The 21657-nt window shown below is 45.0% G+C and overlaps 1 protein-coding gene across 2 annotated transcripts in view; it reads right to left on the bottom strand.

Moving 5' to 3' along the window:
* Positions 1-21657, bottom strand: part of TOMM40L (translocase of outer mitochondrial membrane 40 like) — a 586774-nt gene that overhangs the window by 38191 nt on the left and 526926 nt on the right. Inside the window, exon 9 of one of the 2 annotated variants that reach the window (XM_078669218.1) lies at positions 73-877. In XM_078669218.1, coding sequence (XP_078525344.1) covers positions 738-877 — 140 coding nt within the window. In that variant the 3' untranslated portion in view covers positions 73-737. The remainder of the gene's footprint in view (positions 1-72; positions 878-21657) is intronic. The other variant, XM_078669219.1, reaches the window with a different exon arrangement.

The following is a 21657-nucleotide window of genomic DNA, read 5'->3' as shown; positions in this document are numbered from 1 at the left end:
GGTGAGATTGCCTTGCCAGCTTTCATCATCTTGTTTTGCAACTTCTTTGAATTCCCTTTTACTTTTGCTCACCTTTTGCCCCACCTTTTAAAGGCATAAGTTAATGCTGAGTTTGGCTGTGTCCATGTTTGGTGCTGCTCTCCATGACTTTTGTTGTTTCATGGCTTTCAGCACATTTCAGTCATCTAATGACTGGAGGCCTCTATTCTCTTTCCTTAGAACTCAATATACGTCCACCTCTAATAGATACTGCATGTTTCCCAGTGTGCACGGGTAGACAAGTCCCAGGCAGTGGCAGAAGTCAAGAGCAGAGACACAGAACAACAAGAGAATCTTGCAAAACATTAGCTTCTCCACTCACCACAATGGCTGCCAGACATTGGAACACAGGCCAGTGGTTAACTATACGGATAAATACATACTGACTTGAATTTCCTCAATTACTAGATACTTCAACTGAGATTTCCTTTTTAAATTCTATTAGAATACTTTGCTATTAAGTTCTCCAGGTATGGAGTTGATCTTCATCTAGTAAAGCTCCATATATGTCTTCTTTAAATGCAGCACCTCTGGAGGTTCGGTTGGCGACTTCCCAGAAGCTTCACTTTCATATTGTGCTACTTAAGTTCAATGGGAACTGGTGAAGAACAGACCAGTGAGGGTTTCTGCTGCTTCACTGGCACGTAGTAATTGAGATACACTGCAAATGTAAGACATGAGCGCATGGACCCCGTTCTTCATCCCACCAAAATGCTGAAGCCGCAGTGAAACTTGTTCTTCCAGTAGTTCATGAATGCCCCCAAAGCCAGGGTGACGGGTAATGGGGGGAGCTTCTTCTCCAGCACTCCGCCCACACAACAGTTACTGTCCACTGAACCTAAAGGGAGTAATGAAAAACAAGACAATGTTATTGAGTGACCTCCGCTTACAGGGGGTTCAATAAGAAGTAAGACGTATACACCAGCATGTCTAATAACAAATCTGTCGTAAAATTGTAGTAGGACCTGATTTAAATGTTGGGTGGGGCGGCCCTTTCTCCACTAGGGTGTCCGAGTAAATCACTTCGTCACCCTGACGGAGATACTGCCTGCCAAATTTAGAAATGTGCGCTTGCCCAACAGACATTTATAGCATCAGCAGGAACCGCCTTCATGGTGGCTCCTGTCAATCGACTGGAAGTTTGACAGACGACTCTGTCAACAGGATGGAGTTGTACAGCAAACTTACTATGTTTTCTTTTCAAAAAGAAACTTCCAAAGTGGGATTTTCTTTTTGAAAAAAACAAAAACCAATGCCCCCTTGCCATGTGAGCTTCCCTCCCACGGCGATGGGGACATTGAGCTCTTTTCAGTGCATCTAACGGCCAGGGCTTTCCTGGCAGTAATGGCATTGAAAATCAGCTGTATGTCGGCCCATTTATAATAGTGGGTAGACATACAGCCAAACCTATGACGGGCTTTACTCTGTCAGGCCATCGGACGGGTTTGACCACAGAGGAGACAAAGTAGTTTCCGCATCATCAAAGCTGTGGTCTGCCAAATTCTACATCAGGCGAATGGGCCATTACTTTGGCGGACATGATACTCTGTTGCCATTGAAATGGAGTTCCTTCTCCATCATTTAAATCAGGACCTAATTTGTTACCAAAACCCCTATTTTGCACACATTTGATCCATTTTAATACAAATGTGTTTAATCCTGGGAAATTTTCGATTTCACCATCAAAATACATTTTTCATTACATTCAATTTATCAAAATGACATATTAAGCCAAGAACTGAGGTCGAAATTGCATCAGCAGAGCAGTGTTGTTGCTGCAAAGAAACGATATGGAATGCAGCCGGCTAGCATCAGTTTACTAGCTGAGCTGCACCACTGTGACTGGCAGAGATAAATGTGGCTCCTGCATGAGATCAGCATGGATGCAGTTGGCTCGCAACAGCATTTACTGGAACAACTGACTGTGGAGGCGACCCTGCCATGGGCTGCCAAAGGTTGGCATGGTATTTATTAGCAGAACCATGCATGGATATTGCATGGGATCGACAAAGGCTGCAGTGGACCAGGGAAGGCATGGCTTGGCAGTTCGGGCTGGACTGTTCCCATGAGGCCCAGGGTCCGACTGATTTGCATATGGCCATGTCTGAACTGGGGTGGCAGAGTGAGCTAAAGAACGGTGATGGATTAAACCCAGATCAGTTGACTGGTGGTGAGTCCTTGTATTGTCAACGCTCTGTCCATCATCCCCTTTGGCTTTGCAGTGGACTCACTTCAGCAGATACTGGAGATATGGTGTGGTGTGTGCACAAGATCAACATCGGCTGCTGATGGCCAGCATCACGGTTACTGGCATCGCTGGTTGTGGTGGTGACGTTGACAGGGCTGCCACAGTCTGGCATAGGACGTATTGTCAGAACCATATATGGATGCTGCATTTGATCAACAGGGGTTGCAGCAGAATGGCTTCAGCATGCACAAGCACATCTGGTTGTGCGTTCAGCAAGAGAATCACACGGGCTGCAGTTTGCGGTCATCGGCGTTTATTGTGGGAGTTCAATGTGACATTTGTGTGGGATCAACACTGGCTGCAGTGGCTGATATCAGTGTTTACTGGAAGAGCTGAGTGGGAATTGTGCATGGTATTACCATGAGCTTCCTAGCGGGCGCTGTATTTATTAATAGAGCTGGGTATGGGTGATGCATGGGATCACCTTGGACTGAAATATGTTGACAACAATGTTTTTTTTACTGACTGCAGAACTGGTTATGGGTTCTATATGGGGTTATGCTGAATTGACTCACTCTGTGGTTGACGCATACTGACAAAATGGTGTGCAGATCCTGCACTATGTGATTGTAGTGGGCACCATAGGCTGGCACTTACTTTGTGTCAGAAGTGTATATTTGGGGGATGAATAACAAAGGATGGAGAAGGACCAGACTGAGATTCATAAACTGTTTAGCAGTACTTTACTTTATTTTATATATGGTTTTTATAAGCAGTACTAAACACTTGTCTGTGCCCTCGGATCATTTTGGCATGTGGAACATGTAAAGAAGGGCATTTAGCAGCATTATGCTCAGCAAAACCTGGTGATATAAACCCTGTAGTCCACCTAGTGAAGATGGTGTGTGCCAGGGATGCCTGCCATCAAATATATCCCACAGACAGAGCCCTAAAGAGCATAGTAAAACAAAAGAAATGAGAGGCAACCCATGAAGAGAAGAATAAGAAAACATAAGGTCGATTCCAAAATTCGTTAAAGAAGTATGTGATGAGTCTGTTAGTACTTGAATGTTCTTTTATTGCTTTCTTTCAACTTGAGAACATACAGACGCAACCAACGTGTTTCGCCCCAACATGGGCAAAAAAGAGCATAGTGCTGCAAGCCGAGAGTAAAAGAGGTATGAGGGCCAGCCAGTACATGGCACAATGTTAGAGTGAAGGGTTGGCACAGATGCTGTACTAGCTCAGTTTGGTAGGTGACAATGGGTGGCATGCACATTCAGAAACCACTCTTCATACACTAGGAGAGCTGTTGATGAAGAAAGAGTGTACCAGATTCACAATGACATTCACAAGTAAAGTTGCCTATGCCTTTGATGGGCTCCTTCTAGGTAGGAGTGGCACTGCTATGCCTCCAAGCAATGGATAAGCAAGGAGGTAGCAGGTAAGGAGTATGCTAGGATTAAGAAACATACATGACTCCTACGTATGGCATAATTAGTCGGTCCAGGCCTGCACATTGCCACGGGTTTGCCAATGCTTAGAATTGGAAAGGCACGAATACCTCTCAGAAGCTAATTAGATGTGAGCTGGTGATAAGGCAGAGTAATATTGTACATGGTATTACAAATACAAGGCGTTATTCCCAATTCTTAACTAGGCGACTGGATCTATAACATCTGGAATGTGAAATAACACAAGGAAAGTGGTTATTACCATACCATTTCAGTAAGTTTTTGTCCCGCCTTGCGGTTTATTTCCAGACATATTACCAAGTTTTTGTCCCGCATTGCGGTTTATTTCCAGACATATTACCATGTGCTTTGTGCAGGTGGGTGGGAGTTTTGAATACCTGACACTAGAAATGTCGTATCACTATTAATGCTGTTAGCAACCCCAGTTAGTTATGTTGGGCGCTGCCCCAGCTATAAATGTCTGCTCTCAGGCAGCAATATTGTAATACTGAAAGGCACCCCAGCTAAAATCTTTTCTTCTAACCCAAGGAGTAATGTTGGCAGCAGTCCCAATGATAAAGGATGTGAGCATTCCCAGGGAGTAATGCTGGCAGCAGTCCCAGTTATAAAGGATGTCAGCACTTCCAGGGAGTAATGTTGGCGGCAGTCCCAGTTATAAAGAATGTCAGCACTTCCAGAGAGTAATGTTGGCGGCAGTCCCTGTTATAAAGGATGTGAGCATTCCCAGGGAGTACTGTTGGCAGCACTCCCAGGGAGTAATGTTAGCGGCAGTCCCAGTTATAAAGGATGTAAGCATTCCCAGGGAGTAATGTTGGCAGCAGTCCCAGTTATAAAGGATGTCAGCACTCCTAGGAAGTAATGTTGACGGTAGTCCCAGTTATAAAGGATGTCAGCAGTCCCAGGGAGTAATGCTGGCAGAAGTCCCAGGGAGTAATGTTGTCAGCAGTCCCAGTTATAAAGGATGTGAGCATTCCCAGGGAGTAATGTTAGCAGCAGTCCCAGTTATAAAGGATGTGAGCATTCCCAAGGAGTAATGTTGGCGGCAGTCCCATGTTAAAAGGATGTCAGCACTCCCAGGGAGTAATGTTGGCAGCAGTCCCAGTTATAAAGGATGTCAGCACTCCCAGGGAGTAATGTTGGCAGCAGTCCCAGTTATAAAGGATGTGAGCATTCTAAGGGAGTAATGTTGGCAGCACTCCCAGGGAGTAATGTTGGCAGCAGTCCCAGTTATAAAGGATGTGAGCACTCCCAGGGAGTAATGTAGGCAGCAGTCCCAGTTATAAAGGATGCAAGCATTCCCAGGGAGTAATGTTGGCAGCAGTTCCAGTTATAAAGGATGTGAACATTCTCAGGGAGTAATGTTGGCAGCACTCCCAGGGAGTAATGTTGTCAGCAGTCCCAGTTATAAAGGATGTGAGCATTCCCAGGGAGTAATGTTAGCAGCAGTCCCAGTTATAAAGGATGTGAGCATTCCCAAGGAGTAATGTTGGAAGCAGTCCCAGTTATAAAGGATGTGAGCATTCCCAGGGAGTAATGTTGGCAGCAGTCCCAGTTAAAAAGGATGTCAGCACTCCCAGGGAGTAATGTTGGCAGCAGTCCCAGTTATAACGGATGTGAGCATTCCCAGGGAGTAATGTTGGCAGTTGTCCCAGTTAAAAGGATGCCAGCACTCCCAGGGAGTAATGTTGGCAGGAGTCCCAGTTATAAAGGATGTCAGCATTCCCAGGGAGTAAAGTTGGCAGCAGTCCCAGTTATAAAGGATGTCAGCGGTCCCAGGGAGTCATATTGGCAGCAGTCTCAGTTATAAAGGATGTAACCACTCCCAGGGAGTAATGTTGGCAGCAGTCCCAGTTATAAAGGATGTCAGCATTCCCAGGGAGTAATGCTGGCAGCAGTCCCAGTTATAAAGGATGTCAGCATTCCCAAGGAGTAATGTTGGCAGCAGTCCCAGTTATAAAGGATGTCAGCAATACCAGGGAGTAATGTTGGCAGCAGTCCCAGTTATAAAGGATGTCAGCACTCCCAGGGAGTAATGTTGACAGCAGTCCCAGTTATAAATGATGTCAGCACTTCCAGAGAGTAATGTTGGTGGTAGTCCCTATTATAAAGGATGTGAGCATTCCTAGGGAGTACTGTTGGCAGCAGTCCCAGTTATAAAGGATGTCAGCACTCTCAGGGAGTAATGTTGGCAGCAGTCCCAGTTATAAAGGATGTCAGCACTCCCAGGGAGTAATGTTGGCATCAGTCCCAGTTATAAATGATGTCAGCACTCCCAGGGATTATGTTGGCAGCAGTCCCAGTTATAAAGGATGTCAGCACTCCCAGTGAGTAATGTTGTCAGCAGTCCCAGTTATAAAGGATGTCAGCACTCCTAAGGAATAATGTTGGTAGTAATCCCAGTTATAAAGGATGTGAGCATTCCCAGGGAGTAATGTCGGCAGCAGTCTCAGTTATAAAGGATGTCAGCACTTCCAGGGAGTAATGTTGGCAGCCCGGCCAGCTGTACATTTTGGCAGCACTTCCAGGCAGGAGTGATGAAAGCCTCCCAGCGGTAAGTGTTGACAATTCTCCTTGGCAGCAATGCCAACAGCCTACCAGCTATAAATGTTGAAGGCACCCACAAGCACAAATACTGGCTGACTCCCTGGTAGTAATATCTGCGCCACTCCAAGGCACATGCACTGGAAACACTCTATGACCACAGATGTTGGCATCACTCTTGCGTGTAAGCATTGACGACACTCCCGGTACCAATGCTGGCACACCACTCTCTGACATATGCCTTTCAGTCATACATGCCACCAGAAGTCTGAGGTATACATGCTAGCAATAGATCCCAGCATATTAAATAAGATCGGTCCAATTCACAAACATCAGCAGCACTCTCAGGCATAATTCTATGTGTACTCCTCCAGGCCTCTTCATGGCCCATCTCCATCTCACTATCAATGACCTGTGTTATTCTCTGCATACCCTTTATAAAGTACTTATTTCTTATTGTAGGAAACTCAGCTTGTTTCTAAAAGTTCTTCAGTTTTTTCTCCTGGCCTGGCCTTGATGTTTTTCACGTATGGCCCACACACCTGTGTTATCCTCTGCAAAATGTTAATAATCTTAGTTATACCTTATAGGTAGGACTCAGCTTGATTCTTCAAGTCATACTATTTCATAGAATGCCTAATTGTCGTAGTTTCTTTTATATTGTAAGGTGCTGGCATACTTTACAGTGCATGAGCACTACATAAAACTGTTGCATAAATAAAGGAGTTTTGCGGGATCAGAATTTATTTAAAAGACGGGGTCATGAGTGTTCTAAGTAGATTGTTGTACAGAAGCAAAGGCTGTGCAAAGTGACGGGTGGGGTGGGCCGCAGGCCAGGCCCTGAGGCTAACACCCTGCTTAGAACGTCATAAGGCACTACACGGAGGGGTTTTGGTTGCCCGCTGGTGGTTGGGCACAGCAAATCCCACACTACGCTCGGCCGTAGGGCTGTGTACAGCGAAGTTTGGTCGGCTTCGGGAGGATTGCCTTATGTATTATTATATTACTTTAAAAAAAACTAGAAATTCAAAGTTAAAGTGGCATTATGGTTAGACATGATAATAATATCTTACTTTACGTTAATCTATCTATCTATCTATCTATCTATCTATCTATCTATCTATCTATCTATCTATCTACCTATCTATCTATCTATCTATTCTATCTATCTATTCTATCTTTATATCAATCTATATATTGAATCTAACGATATATAAAACAAGTTACTTACCTTTACACTGTGGTTCGCCAGTATTGATATCTTTTATAGATTCACATGCTTGAATCTTCCCCGTCGTCATGAAGGGAGTCCCACAGTGACAGTAAAATAGCAGTATTAAAAAGTAACATTCAATTGCCATAGGAAATCACTAGTCTTTAGAACCTATTACTATTGTTTTAAAACATACAAACTCCAGCCAATCAGAGCGTGGACCATAGAGTCTCCATTCCCTGCAGAGCCACCATACCTCAGATTTCGAGCACAATTACACATAGAGGAACAAGAGAGGTATGGAAGGTGAACCTGAAAGGGGAGGAGGGAGGGCCGCATGTGAATCTGTAAAAGATATCAATACTGGAGAACCGCAGAGCACAGGTAAGTGACTTGTTTTTCCTCCAGTATTGTACCTTTCATAGATTCACATGCTTGAATCAGAATAGCAAGCAGTTAACAAAATGGTCGGCAGCGGCGGGTAAGGTGAACCATCCCGCCATGCAATACAAAACAGAAAATACAAACAATAGTCAAAAAGAGAATGGATTATCAACTCACTATATATATATATATATATATATATATATATATATATATATATATATATATATATATTACCTACTGGCGGTCGCCAGTAGGTATATATAGTTAGGATTTTTTCTCTATGGGATTTTTGAAAATTCTATGTCTAATAACTTTGCCGTTTGTGGACGGAATTGCCTGAAATTTTCAGGAAAATGGCACATTTTGTTTCTGAGCAGCCTTTGAAAATTTGGGGGGGGTTCGTCAAGGGGGGGCCGAGAAAAAAGGGGGGTCCCAAAACGCGTTTTTCCCATGTTAATTTCCATAGGGCGGTTGGCCTCACTTTTAGACCGAACGGCTGAATGGATTTGCACGAAACTTGGCAAAATTGTAGGGACTGGTAGCCCGATGTGCCTTTTGTAGGTCTCAATATATGTGCTCCAGTGGATTTTGAGAAATTAACGTTTAAAAAAAGATATATATCTGTAAGCGCGGACCGGGCAGCGGCCTAGGACGCGTACTTTTCGCGCAACGGAGCTTTGTGAAGCGAAGCTGATTGGTTCTCCGGCGTCTGTCAACATTCCAAACAGTCCGTAGTGGCCGCAAACAGTCCGTAGTGGCCGCCATCTTGTCTCTCGGTAGGATCGAGAGACAAGAGGAGGCCAAAGCGAAGGGGTAAATGACCATAAGGGGGAATAGTAGATCCTCGCTGACCCCCTAGGTTTGATGTGGAGGTTTTAAAAGGGCCCCGCGGGGCAAAAAAAAAAAATTATAATAATAATCTTACGGCTGAATGGATTTGCACGAAACTTGGCAAAATTGTAGGGACTGGTAGCCCGATGTGCCTTTGCTAGGTCTCAATATATGTGCTTCAGTGGATTTTGAGAAATTAACGTTCAAAAAAAGATATATATCTGTAACAGCGCACCGCTTCGCGTACTTTTCGCGTTACGGAGCTTTGCGAAGCGAAGCTGATTGGCTCTCCGGTGTCTGTAAACATTCCAAACAGTCCGTAGCGGCCGCCATCTTGTCTCTCGGTAGGATCGAGAGACAAGAGGAGGCCAAAGCGAAGGGGCAAATGACCATAAGGGGGCATAGTAGATCCTCGCTGATCCCCTAGGTTTGATGTGGAGGTTTTAAAAGGGCCCCGCGGGGCAAAAAAAATAAATAATAATAATAATCGAACGGCTGAATGGATTTGCACGAAACTTGGTAAAATATTAGGGACTGGTAGCCCGATGTGCCTTTGCTAGGTCTCAATATATGTGCTTCAGTGCATTTTGAGAAATTAACGTTCAAAAACAAGATATATATCTGTAACAGCGCTCCGCTTCGCGGAGATAAAATTATATCTGTATTACCTAGCTGTTGCTAACACCAGTTAGCGACGGCTAGTAGGAGATAGCGACCATCTTGGGCCCCACTTTGCATGTGAGTGATATTTATCACTAATGACATGCAAAGTGGGCATGCCAAGATGTTAGCGACTGGAAACAGTCGCTAACATCGCTATCTCCTATTATCAACTTTTGGAAATATTCGAGATAAGCGCGAATATCTCCAAAAAGTAACAGCTGCCCTGAGCAGTTCTTAGCCATGTTATCCTATGGGAGGTGGATAACATGGCTAAGAGGATTAGCTCGGTAATGCATGAATATCGCTGAGTTTTCAGCGATATTAATGCATTGCGGTCGGTTTTTATCGTATTTGCGATAAACTTTGATAATAGCAAGGTTTATCTGCGATAATTTCTGACGGTAAAAAAATCTTTGCAATGCATCGTTAGGGATAAATATCGCTTAACTTTGGTAATATGCCCCAACGTCTGTTAACGTTCGATTCGAAGGAAATCAGGAAGTGTTGAAAAACATTGTCTGCGCCATCTTGTCTTTTTTCAAATGCCACACTTTTGTCGTGCACGGCAGCCATTTTAGATGCCTTGACCAGACCCACTCTGTGCACGCTGTCGATCCTTAGCATGGCTCCCCACCCTCGCAAGCATCTCCCCCAGGCAGTGGTCACCCCCGCTCTCTGTCTTATGCATGGGTAATAAACCTCCCCCCATCTGCGCTGCTCTTTCCTGAGAATCACACCCTGTGCCCGCCCGACACCTCCCTTTCGCCCTATTCACTACTGCACCCTCTGACACTCCTTTTCCTCTGTGTCCGATTGTCCAGGCTGGTCCTAGGGTATCAGCTAGCCCTGCAGATGTAGTTTATGGCCACAGCTGTAAAGATTCACCCCTCTTCAAAGGAGTTATAGTAGATCAAGGCCCACACTCGATGAGATCCGTCACAGCAGAAGCGTTGCTATTATCTGAAAACCATCCTGTATTGTGATTGGGGAGGGGACCGAGCGTGAAGCGGAAGATTCCAGGGATGACTCTTTGTACATCAAAGTTTTTACAATTATGTGTCACATTAAAAATATATAGCACTCCGACAAAGTAGTAAGATTATAAAACTTTAATAATTTATAAATATATACAAGAAAACAAAAATAGTAATAACATATAAACATTTTTAGGGAAAAACAACGAAGTAGCGGTCGGCTGTGCGAATAGTCCCAACGCAGCACAACGTCCAGATTTCCGGCGTGGGGCGGGTCATCAGTAGCAAACTGTTGTGCGAATAGTTCCAAGGCAGCAGAACGCGCTGAAATCTAGATGACACGAAAGTGATGTCTAGTAAGTTGCCACCCAGCAAATAACGGCGTGGGGCGTCGCGGGGGGTGGGTCTTCAGTAGCAAACTGTTGTGCGAATAGTTCCAAGGCAGCAGAACGATGGCACCAAGGTGATGTCCAGTAAGTTGCCGCACTGGTTTTGGTATCCTACAATGCTGCTCCGAATAACGGCGTGGGGCGCCCCGGGGGAGGCGGCGTGAACGGGCCTCTCCAGGTGGAGTGTCATCTGTTGTAGTGGGGCGCCCCTTTACCGTTTCAGTTGCCATTCCGTCCGTTTTTGGTCCACTGTGTCAAAAGCCGCAATTCAGCTGAGTTGCGCCCACTCTTGCGGTGCAGCGATAGGCGGCTGTCACAGGACTCTCAAAATGGCGGCAGGCTCTTTCCTTTTTGGGCCTGGTCCACTGAAATGGCCCTGGGACACCTTGGAAATCGGACGCTTGTCTGCTAGGTCTTGGACCCCATTCTCGAAAGCGTCCCCTCCGCCTTGAGAATTCATCAAAAGTTTTGGGGGCCCCGACTCCTGCAGGCTTCTGGTGGGGAGCGGCTGCCATGATTGCTCGCGGAATGACTACGACGGAGCTACGAGATGGTGGTGCTCTCATGCTGACGCCAGCTTCAGTCTGAAACATCCAGAAACAAGGTGGGGCTTTCATCGTTTGGAAAAAAAAAAAGTTTTCATCCAATGAAAAGTGTTGTTTTTAGGTCATATGATCAAGCCTTCCATCATTAGGAAACCAAAAGTAAAATGAACCAATGAAAAGTTTTATAAACAAGTCACATGACCTGTTATGCGGCATAGGGTATAAAATGCGGAGAAAATACGTTGGCACGTGAGGCGGCGTCAGTAGCGGACCGATGTGCGAATAGGCCGAAGGCAGCACAACGCGCCAAGATCCGGATGGCACCGAGGTGGTGTCCAGCAAGTTGCAGCACTGGTGTGGCCATCCTACAATGTTGAAAGTCGGCGTGGGGCGCCCCGTTGGCCTGTGAGTTTGCGTCAGTAGCGGACCGATGTGCGAATAGGCCGAAGGCAGCACAACGCGCCAAGATCCGGATGGCACCGAGGTGGTGTCTAGTAAGTTGCCGCACTGGTGTGGCCATCCTACAATGCTGAAAGTCGGCGTGGGGCGCCCTGTTGGCCTGTGAGATGGTGTCAGTAGCGGACTGATGTGCGAATGGGGCCAAAGGCAGCGCAACAATATTTTCTGACGAGAAGACACCACAAGGCGCTGAGATGCCAAGATCCGGATGGCACCGAGGTGATGTCTAAGTTGCGGACTGATGTGCGAATGGGGCCAAAGGTAGCGTAACAATATTTTCTGTATGGAAGATACCACTAGGCGTTGAGATGCCAAGATTCGGATGGCACCGAGGTGATGTCTAGCAAGTTGGTGTGGTCATCCTACAATGCTGAAACTCGGCGTGGGTCGCCCCATTAGCCTGTGAGATGGCGTCAGTAGCGGACCGATGTGCGAATAGGCCGAAGGCAGCACAACGCGCCAAGATCCGGATGTCACAGTGGTGGTTTCATAGTTGAGAGGCACTTCATCTGCAGTGGGGCGCCGAGATCCGGATGGCACCGAGGTGATGTCTAGCAAGTTGCTGTACTGGTGTGGTCATCCTACAATGCTGAAAGTCGGCGTGGGGCGCCCCATTAGCCTGTGAGATGGCGTCAGTAGCGGACTGATGTGCGAATGGGGCCAAAGGCAGCACAACGCGCCAAGATCCGGATGGCACCGAGGTGGTGTCCAGCAACTTGCCGCACTGGTGTGGCCATCCTACAATGCTGCGCCGAAAGTCGGCGTGGGGCGCCCCGTTGGCCTGTGAGTTCGCGTCAGTCAGTGGGGGCTGTTTGAGGATCTGACTGCATTGGAAAGCAATGTGATGCTGTGCGTCGCCCCCAAGATGGAGGTTCCTCGGCTGCAGTGGGGCGCCCCTTGGTGTTTCACTCGCTATGCAGCTGAGTTGCGTGCGCACTTGTGGCGAATAGGCCGAAGGCAGCACAACGCGCCGAGATCTGGATGGCACCGAGGTGGTGTCCAGCAATTTGCCGCACTGGTGTGGCCATCCTACAATGCTGCGCCGAAAGTCGGCGTGGGGTGCCCCGTTGGCCTGTGAGGTGGCGTCAGTAGCGGACCGATGTGTGAATAGGCCGGAACCAGCACAAGGCGCCAAGATCTGGATGGCACCGAGGTGGTGTCATAGTTGAGAGTTCTGAGCAGCGCTTGTAACACTGTCTGAAGCTTATTTGCACCTGCTGCAGCTTCACTATTGCCCTGGTGTGGCCTAAGATCGCCCATGACATAGGCGGCCACCTCCCGGGGTCCGGCGGAACTTTTTTCCTTTTCCTTTCTGCATCTTGTCCCAAATTCGTTTGACCTGAAGACACGACCAGGTCCCTGAATGTGTGCAGGGGGACGCTATTGATTGAATCAAAATGGCGGCTTCACACAAAGCTGACTCAAGCGTTTTCTGGTGGTTTCATAGTTGAGAGGCACTTCATCTGCAGTGGGGCGCCGAGATCCGGATGGCACCGAGGTGATGTCTAGCAAGTTGCTGTACTTGTGTGGTCATCCTACAATGCTGAAACTCGGCGTGGGTCGCCCCATTAGCCTGTGAGATAGCTGTTCTTTGGATTTGGGCCTGGTCCACTAAAATGGCCCTGGGACACCTAAGAACTCGAACGCTCGATTTTTTTTTCCTTTCCTGTACATGCAAAAAAAGGTAAATGCCCGGTATGTTACACGCTTCATCTGCCACGATGAACTCTCCAGAGGAAACGAAAAAATATATAGTTGTGGTAACTATACCATGCATCGTCATATGGAGAGGTGGCACCAATTAATTATAGTGCTGCATAAAAGAGAGATTTGGAGGAGAACCCCTGACCTGCTAGTACATTCATCAAAGAAGTGGCACTGAGAGCTTCAGAGGCAAGGGAAACGGTCCCAAATATTTAGAAGAACTTTGGAAAGATTAAAATGACATGTTTAGATTGTGGTAAATTAATTTCATGTGGGCAGATGAGTGTTACTCTAATAAATACAGCATATGAACATCATCATAGTCGATGGTTGGTAGAGACATTTTGACTATATCCTGGACCTGCCCGTCCTCGCCCAAAATGGCGCCGGAATAAATGGGACTCGTAACTCCTTGTTGTGTACTGGTTGCAGAACCTTGAAATCACGAGATACGTATGCAGTTTTGAAGCACATGGCGGGCGGGGACGAGAATTGATTGAATATTTCGACATCCCTATTGATATTAAGTTCTGATGTGTTATTGATTACTGTACTGTTGAAAGTTCGAATTAACGTCACCCATGGTACTTGCCCGCAAATGTATATCTAGATAATTTTATTGTAACTGGCCCTGTCGTATTTTAATTATAAAATGTACGTCCACCGATTCCATAACTGTTAGACACCTTAGTTCTTGCAACCTAATGGCCCGCCCGTTACGTTCCTCTACAGTGTAAATGTCTACTCATCACATACGATTACAGTTTGCTCCGTGGCCGGCCCACGTGGTTATAGGCTCGTATTTGTATAATGAAATTTTCACAATAAAGGTTTTTAAAAGAAAACATGGTAGTAGTATATACATTGGTAAAGTTTGTAATAATAGTCACTGTTTTAGAATCATTAAAAGGCAAGTGAAATAAAGCAGACCAATTACATGAAGGGTAAAAGGTATAATACGAAGGAACGCAGTAAAGATAAATGGTCAAGGGCTGTTGTGTTTTCTATTCCTGCAACATAAAGTGATCGATAAGAATCTCATATTCAGGCGTATCGGCGACTAAGACAGCAGGTCGACCCTCTTTTGCTCAACGGCTCCATCATGGGACGAAGAAACGCTCTTTTTCTCGAAAAAAGAATATATTTTACTTGCAGGACAGTTGTAAAATTTCCGGGAAAGTACATTAGCCTGGAACATTATAACATATATTTAAGAAAAAATAATGTTCGGAAGTAATGAAAAGCGTAATTTTTAGGTCATATGAGCAAGCCTTTCATCATTACAATAAGAAAAGTAAAATGAACCAATGAAAAGTTTTATTAACAAGTCACATGACTTGTTATGCTTACGTTACGCGCTGCGCGCCCCGGATGACTTCCGGATGCGCTAACGCGGCGCGTCATATGACGCATTACGCGACAACGCAGGTCCAGAATATAGTCAAAATGTCTCCACCAACCAGCGGTCGGAACACAACCCCTTTCAGCAGGCTAAATAGTTCTGTTAAATGAGAACAGAAGGGACAGGCAACAAGAACCATCAGTGAAAGAGGGGAGGGCTAGTTCTTCTCTACCGGGTTACATTGGGGCGCTACCGGAACTGATCGAATTGGTAGTCTACAGTGTTTCTGGATGTTTCAGACTGAAGCTGGGGTTAGCATGAGAGCAGCATCATTTCGTAGCTCCGTCGTGGCCATTCCGCAACCAATCATGGCAGCCGCTCTTTATCGTTATTTTGGGCGGGGTGGGTGGCGGAGCCGAGCTGTTTTGCAGCCATCATTGTGTGGAGTTCAGTTCATCTCACTAGTTTTGTATTTGTCATGAGGGGTTGTTCCTAATGTTTCTATTTTAGCGAGGTCAAAAAGAGATCCCATTAGTGGCCTACTGATTTTGCTCGATTCCTTTTCTTTTTTTTTACACGATTTTTCGTTATCTGCAAAGACTAAACAGAGTATTGCGACTCTGTGTTTGTTTGTAAATAGAGAATGAACCAAAGAGAACTAATTCTAAAACAGTAAATACTTGGATAACAATCAATCAAATGGAGAGAGAAGCAGGCACGACGGATTACAACGGGGGCAAAGGCCTGCGTTAACTACCTTTCACTATCTGCAAAGAGAGAGTACTCCTAATAGAAATGAGGGGGGGGGGGCACCATTCAAAGCAGATCAGTGTGCATAAACACGAAAATGTTTTCACTTACCACGTACTTGACATTCGACAGCTTATGATATTTGCTATTAAAAAACCATTGAAATTCACTGAAAAAACCATAGGTTATAGACCATATATAGTTAGGAATTAGCATTTACAAAACCTTGAAAATTCACTGAAAAAACCATAGGTTATAGACCATATATAGTTAGGAATTAGCATTTAAAAAACCTTATTTTACTCACACAAAACCATTGAAATTACATATATAGTTAGTTGCACTAACTATATATCGCGCACCTGCAATCCACTGCTGATGATGTCACATATTACATCATTCATGACATGGTCAGTGACATCACTGATGACATCACTGATGACATCTCAAATGACATCACTGATGACATCACTGATGACAACATCCAGTGACTGTATGTTTCTGTAAAGTTAAAATGTGTCTTACATATTGAAGAATGAGTGGAAGTATAAGTGTCTGGACAAAGGATTTAGTAGGTGCATGACTGAATGCATGAGTGAGTGATTAAATGTGTCTCACTGAGTGCATGGGTTAGTGACTAAAGTGTCTTAATTTGTGCATCATTATGTCTGTTGTTCTGTAAACTGCTGCATGTTTTGATCAGTAGCTATATAATTAACTATATGGGTTACTGATTGATTGTCCAAGTATTTGTATGGGAGACTGAGTGTGTGTGTGGCTGGCTGGGAGGTGTGTGACTCTGTGCAGATCAATGTGTACTTGTATCAATGATTGTATAACAAGGTAAGTATGTGTTAGTATATGTTTGAAAATGTAAGGTGCTCTATGTTTAACTGTATAGACAAGAAAATGGAAGTGTCATTGATTCTTTACAGGACTGACTAGGTGTGTGAGTAACTCCATGGATGAGTGGCAGACTGTGAGTGTCTGTATAGGTGTATGAGTGCATATGATAGTGTTGTAAAGATGAGTGATTGTATGTATGAATGATAGTATGGGTGAATGAGTGAAGGTGTGTGTAGACGTAGGAATCAGTGAGTGCGTATGTAGTAACTAGTATTGGTGTGTCAATGGTTTCAAAAATTATATTCTGTATTTAACACTGGGTGAAACAGAGGTTATATTAAAATGTGAGGAGATGCATTGTATTGTCATATGAATGATATCATCAGTGATGTGGTCATTGATGTCAAATGAGATGTCATCAGTGATGTCATCAGTGATGTCATTTGAGATGTCATCAGTGATGTCATCAGTGATGTCACTGACCATGTCATGAATGATGTAATATGTGACATCATCAGCAGTGGATTGCAGGTGCGCGATATATAGTTAGTGCAACTAACTATATATGTAATTTCAATGGTTTTGTGTGAGTAAAATAAGGTTTTTTAAATGCTAATTCCTAACTATATATGGTCTATAACCTATGGTTTTTTCAGTGAATATATATATATATATATATATATATATATATATATATATATATATATATATATATATATATATATATATATATATATTTTCACTGAAAAAACCATAGGTTTCACACCAGTTATAGTTAGGTGGAAATGTTGCTCGCATAAAACCATTGAAATTCCCACGTTATAGTTAGTTGGACTCACTATAACTTGCGCGTGCAATGCACTGCTGATGACGTCACATATTACATCACTCATGACATGGTCAGTGACATCACTCATGACATCACTGATGACATCTCAAGGCCCTTTACGATTCCTACCGTAAGGAGAGGCTAAGGCGTGACTCGGCTAAGCCGACCACAGTTAGATATACTTCCCTCATGGAGCCAAGTGATAAACCATTTGCTCTGCCCCAGGGCTACCTCCGCTTAAAGCTTGGCAGGTGGAACAGGAGCTTGCTATTCCGGTTCAGGGATGGAAGCATTATAAATCTACTCAGCTTCCCGTTAGGATTTAATAAAAATGTGGAAAATCTAAGCTGTCCCTGTAATATAGGCGGCAAACAAAGTTTGCGTCATTTTATTTTCTTTTGTGGTTTTTACAGAATGCACACTTTGCACTTTCTAATGCCGTACTGTAGAAAAAAAGCTCTGATGGATTTTAAATTAGCTTTTAAAGATTTGTTATTGTTAAAAACGGACGAGGCCATTTTTAGAGTGAGCTGCTTTCTTAAAGCAGCTGTACGGTCCCGTGCTTCTATGTTAATTGACTGAAATACTGGCACTATGCATATTTTGCACTTTGCTTATTGCACATTGTATATTTTGCACTAACGATTGCATTTTTGCACATGGAAAAAGTTGCATCGCTATGAATTTGTAATCAAATGGGACGTAATTTGTGTTTTTATTTCTGCTGGATTTTATGTGTACTTTTATGGATGTTTTACAATCCGAATAAAGATCATTTGACTTGACTTGACTAGATACACCATGAGCAAAGTCTTTTCCATTTGACCAAGTAGCATTTGATCGCAGAAGGATTTGGATCTTTCTGTAGTATTGCTTGACAATTCTGCAGAAATTGCTAGCTCTCCGAATTCTGTGTGATGTGGAGCAAAGCTGACAAGTGAAGTGTGTGAATTTGTGGATGAACCACTTGGCCCTGGTTAATGAAGAGGAGATTCTCCTTTGGTTGGAACAGGATCGGAGAGGACCCTGATAGGCGATACAGCTCTGTGAACCAGTACTGCCATGCCACCGCTGGTGCAATTAGAATGATGCGGCAAGGCTCCTGTTTGATCTTCTGCAGAACCTTTGGAACAAGAGGATACAGAGGGAATTCATAAGGAAACATTCCCTCCCAAGAGAAATGGAAGGTGTTCCCTAGATAGTCTGGCTGAGGAATTTTGCTGGTGTAGAGCCTGCATTTTCTGTTGAGAGATGTAGCTAAAAGATCTAGGGTTGGAAACCCCCAACGCTGAAAAACTCTTTGCAGCTGATCCTCTTTTAGCTCCCTCTCATAATGTTGTTTGGTGTCTCTGCTGAGGGAATCGGCTCACTTGTTCAGGACTCCTGGTACATGTTGAACTTGTATCGATATCTCGTGGGCTATCAGCCATTATTAGATCTGCTAAGCCAGGACTGAGGGCATGAGATCTTGTCCCACCTTGTTTCAGCAGCTAGAACATGGTGGTGGTGTTGTCTGTGCGAAACGAGGATTGACGACTTTCTGATCCTTGGCAAGAAGGCCAGGAGGCCCAGAAAAACAGCTTTTTAATTCTAACAGATTCATGTGACACTGTGCTTCCTGAGTTACCACTTTCTGTGAATCTGTAAGTCTTGTAGGTGTGCTCCCCACTCGTCCATGGAAGCGTCCGATGTCTATCACCAATTTCGTTTTTGTAGTAAGTATAGACCTTGAGAAAGGATGTCTCTGACTGTCTACCAGGACATCGTTGAGATCATATCTGGTGTGATTGAAATGATGTCTTCGAATGAGCCCCAAGATTGACTCCATTGAGCATCGAGCTGCTCCTGAAGCGGTCTTATCAGTAGGTGACAATGTGGGATGAGCAGGATGCAGGACAACATCATTTCAGCCTTGATCTGAATGTCAGTACTGAAACACACTTTTTTGCAGATAGGGATTGCACTTTTTTTTTTTGGAAGGCGTGAAATTCTTTATTCCGTGGAGAAGGCCTTTGAAAGTGCGGTAACCAGAGTTGCTCCTACGAACACTAATGACCTGGAAGGGATGAGAGAGGATGTTTCCTCACTGAGCTTGAGACCCCGAGAGCGAAAGAGCTGAACGCAGGCGTCAATAGATATTCAGGTGGCCTGGAAAGATGGAGCCTTGACCAACCAGTCGTTCAGGTAAGGAGTACCTGGTTACGGAATCGCCGGAGAAAGCCTGCCACTGGCACCAAGCACTTTGTGAAGACAAAAGGGTAGCACCTTGAACTGGTAATGGCACCCTGCCACCTCGAACCTGAGAAAGTGTTGATGCTTTGGATGTATGGGAATATTGAAGTACGCTTCAAGAAGATCAAGGGAGGACATATAATCCCCCGCATCCATGAGAAGCAAATACTCCTGGAGCGACAACATCCTGAAGGGTTGACCTTTGATGAACTTGTTCAGCAACCTGAAGTCCATTATTCGTCCCAATTTTTCTGTCTTTTTCTTTATTAAAAAGAAATGAGAGTAGAACCCTAGATTGTGTTGAATGTGTGGCACTACTTCGATTGTCTGCTTGGAGAGAAGCAATCCGATTTCTCTCTTGAGAACTGCCAAATGATCATGAGAAGTTCTTCGCAGACGTAAATCTGGAGGCTGTTGAACAAATTTCAGGGTGTGATGATGGTGGAATACGTCTAACAACAATTTGTTGGAAGATATAAGCTTCCATTGATTGAAGAATTTGGAGCAAGTGGGCCGAACTGAAGTAGGACTATAGTAGCAGGGACCTGTGAATCCTCTTTGTCTCTTGCTGGCGTTATGAGCTCTTCCTCCTGACGCGAGGCGATGACGCGCCGATGCTCTAGGGTAGGCTGGTGTGGAGGCTTGACGAAAGGGCTGTGTAAAGTACTACGATCTAAACACCAGCTGGCAGTAGGGTTGATAACGCTGCTGGAGTTGAGGCCGAGAGAGATATTGACCTCTACCTCTTCCCGAAAAGAAGAAAACTTCTTTTGCTGCAGATTTGTCAGCGTTTTGTCTGTGCCTGACTTTATCGACTGCAGCGAGTCATCCATGTGTTTGCAGAACAGGAACTCACTGTCAAATGGCATATCCAACACCTTGGCCTGAACACCAGGACGAAATTTTGTAGTCTTTAACTACCCCTGTCCCTTTAACACCGTCGCTTGTCTGAAGGCGGTCGATGAGATGTCTTGAGCCACATTATTAATCTCTGAAGAGATTCTCTCCCCCTCTGATAGACCATCCTTTGTCTCCTTCTTCTTGTTCTCTGAAGATACTCCAACAGGGAAGAGATGTCCGACCACATCTGTTGGTCATATTTCCTGAGGATAGCCAAGGCTTTGGAGGCTCTGATGGCAGTGGCTGACAAAGTGGAGAACCGTTTGCCGATGTCATCCAGACAAAAAGGCTTTATTGTCTAGTGGAACTGCACTTGGAGAAGTAGGATTTTTAGATCTTCTTTGAGCAGCCTGCATAATAACTGAATCAGGTCGAGGATGACCAATAAGGCACGCAGGAGAGTCTTCCGGTGCCCTGTACTTCTTATCGAGTTTTTTTTTTTTTAAACAAATTTTATTTTGTCAAGTTGCACATATATTGCAGGGCTCTGCACTCCAGAGACACCTGCACAATCCAGCTATACAGTTATGGTGACTTTGACTTTTACACTTAACTTCCAAACACATATCAACAACTCCACCCACCCACCCCCACCCCCCTGATCGCATCAGATCCACATAATCCTGTCCACCACATAGAGATACAGCGGGAAGGACAAGCCCCTCTGGCCCCCCCCATAGCATGCCCCCACAGTCTAAAAGAGTGCATTCGTATTATCCCATCAGATGGACCTCTGTAGCCGGTGGTGGGTCCAACAATAGCCCCCGATAATCTGCCCACCGCTTCCAAATCTTGTAATGTTTGCGTGGGCACCCCCTAGTAACAAAAATAGGTTGTTCAAGCCCCATACAGAAGTCAAGCCCATTCTTCCATGCGGCCACCGTTGGGGCCCTTGGTGCCTTCCATGCCTTGGCAATATCTCTTTTCGCCAGTGTAAAACCCAATTGCATGAGACGTCGCTTATAGATATTGCCTCCTATTCCCTCCATGAGATGAAGTAAGGCCAGCTGCGGCATACGCGGTAGCTCCCACCCCAGAACCTCCGAAAGGCAGGAATATACCCCTCTCCAAAAGCGATCAAGAGACGGACAGCTCCAAACAGTGTGAATGAATGTACTCTCCTCCCGGCTACAGCAAAGGCACACAGGGGGGCGATCAGCCCTGCCCTCCACAAGCGCACTCAGGTAAAATAGACCCTGTGTAAATACTTGAACTGAACCAGGAGAAGTAGCATCGCTATGGCTGCCTTTTGCGGGGCTGCCAAGGCCTCAGTCCAGTCCTCCTCCCCCAGTGTGCCCACATCCCCCTCCCAAGCCCTGCGAAGCCTCTGAAGTGTAGGGATTGATAAAT

This window comes from Lissotriton helveticus, chromosome 12 (genome assembly GCF_964261635.1).
Source record: "Lissotriton helveticus chromosome 12, aLisHel1.1, whole genome shotgun sequence".
Taxonomy (NCBI): domain Eukaryota; kingdom Metazoa; phylum Chordata; class Amphibia; order Caudata; family Salamandridae; genus Lissotriton; species Lissotriton helveticus.
Note: the sequence above shows the minus strand (reverse complement) of the source record. Positions and strands in the feature narration are given on the sequence as shown.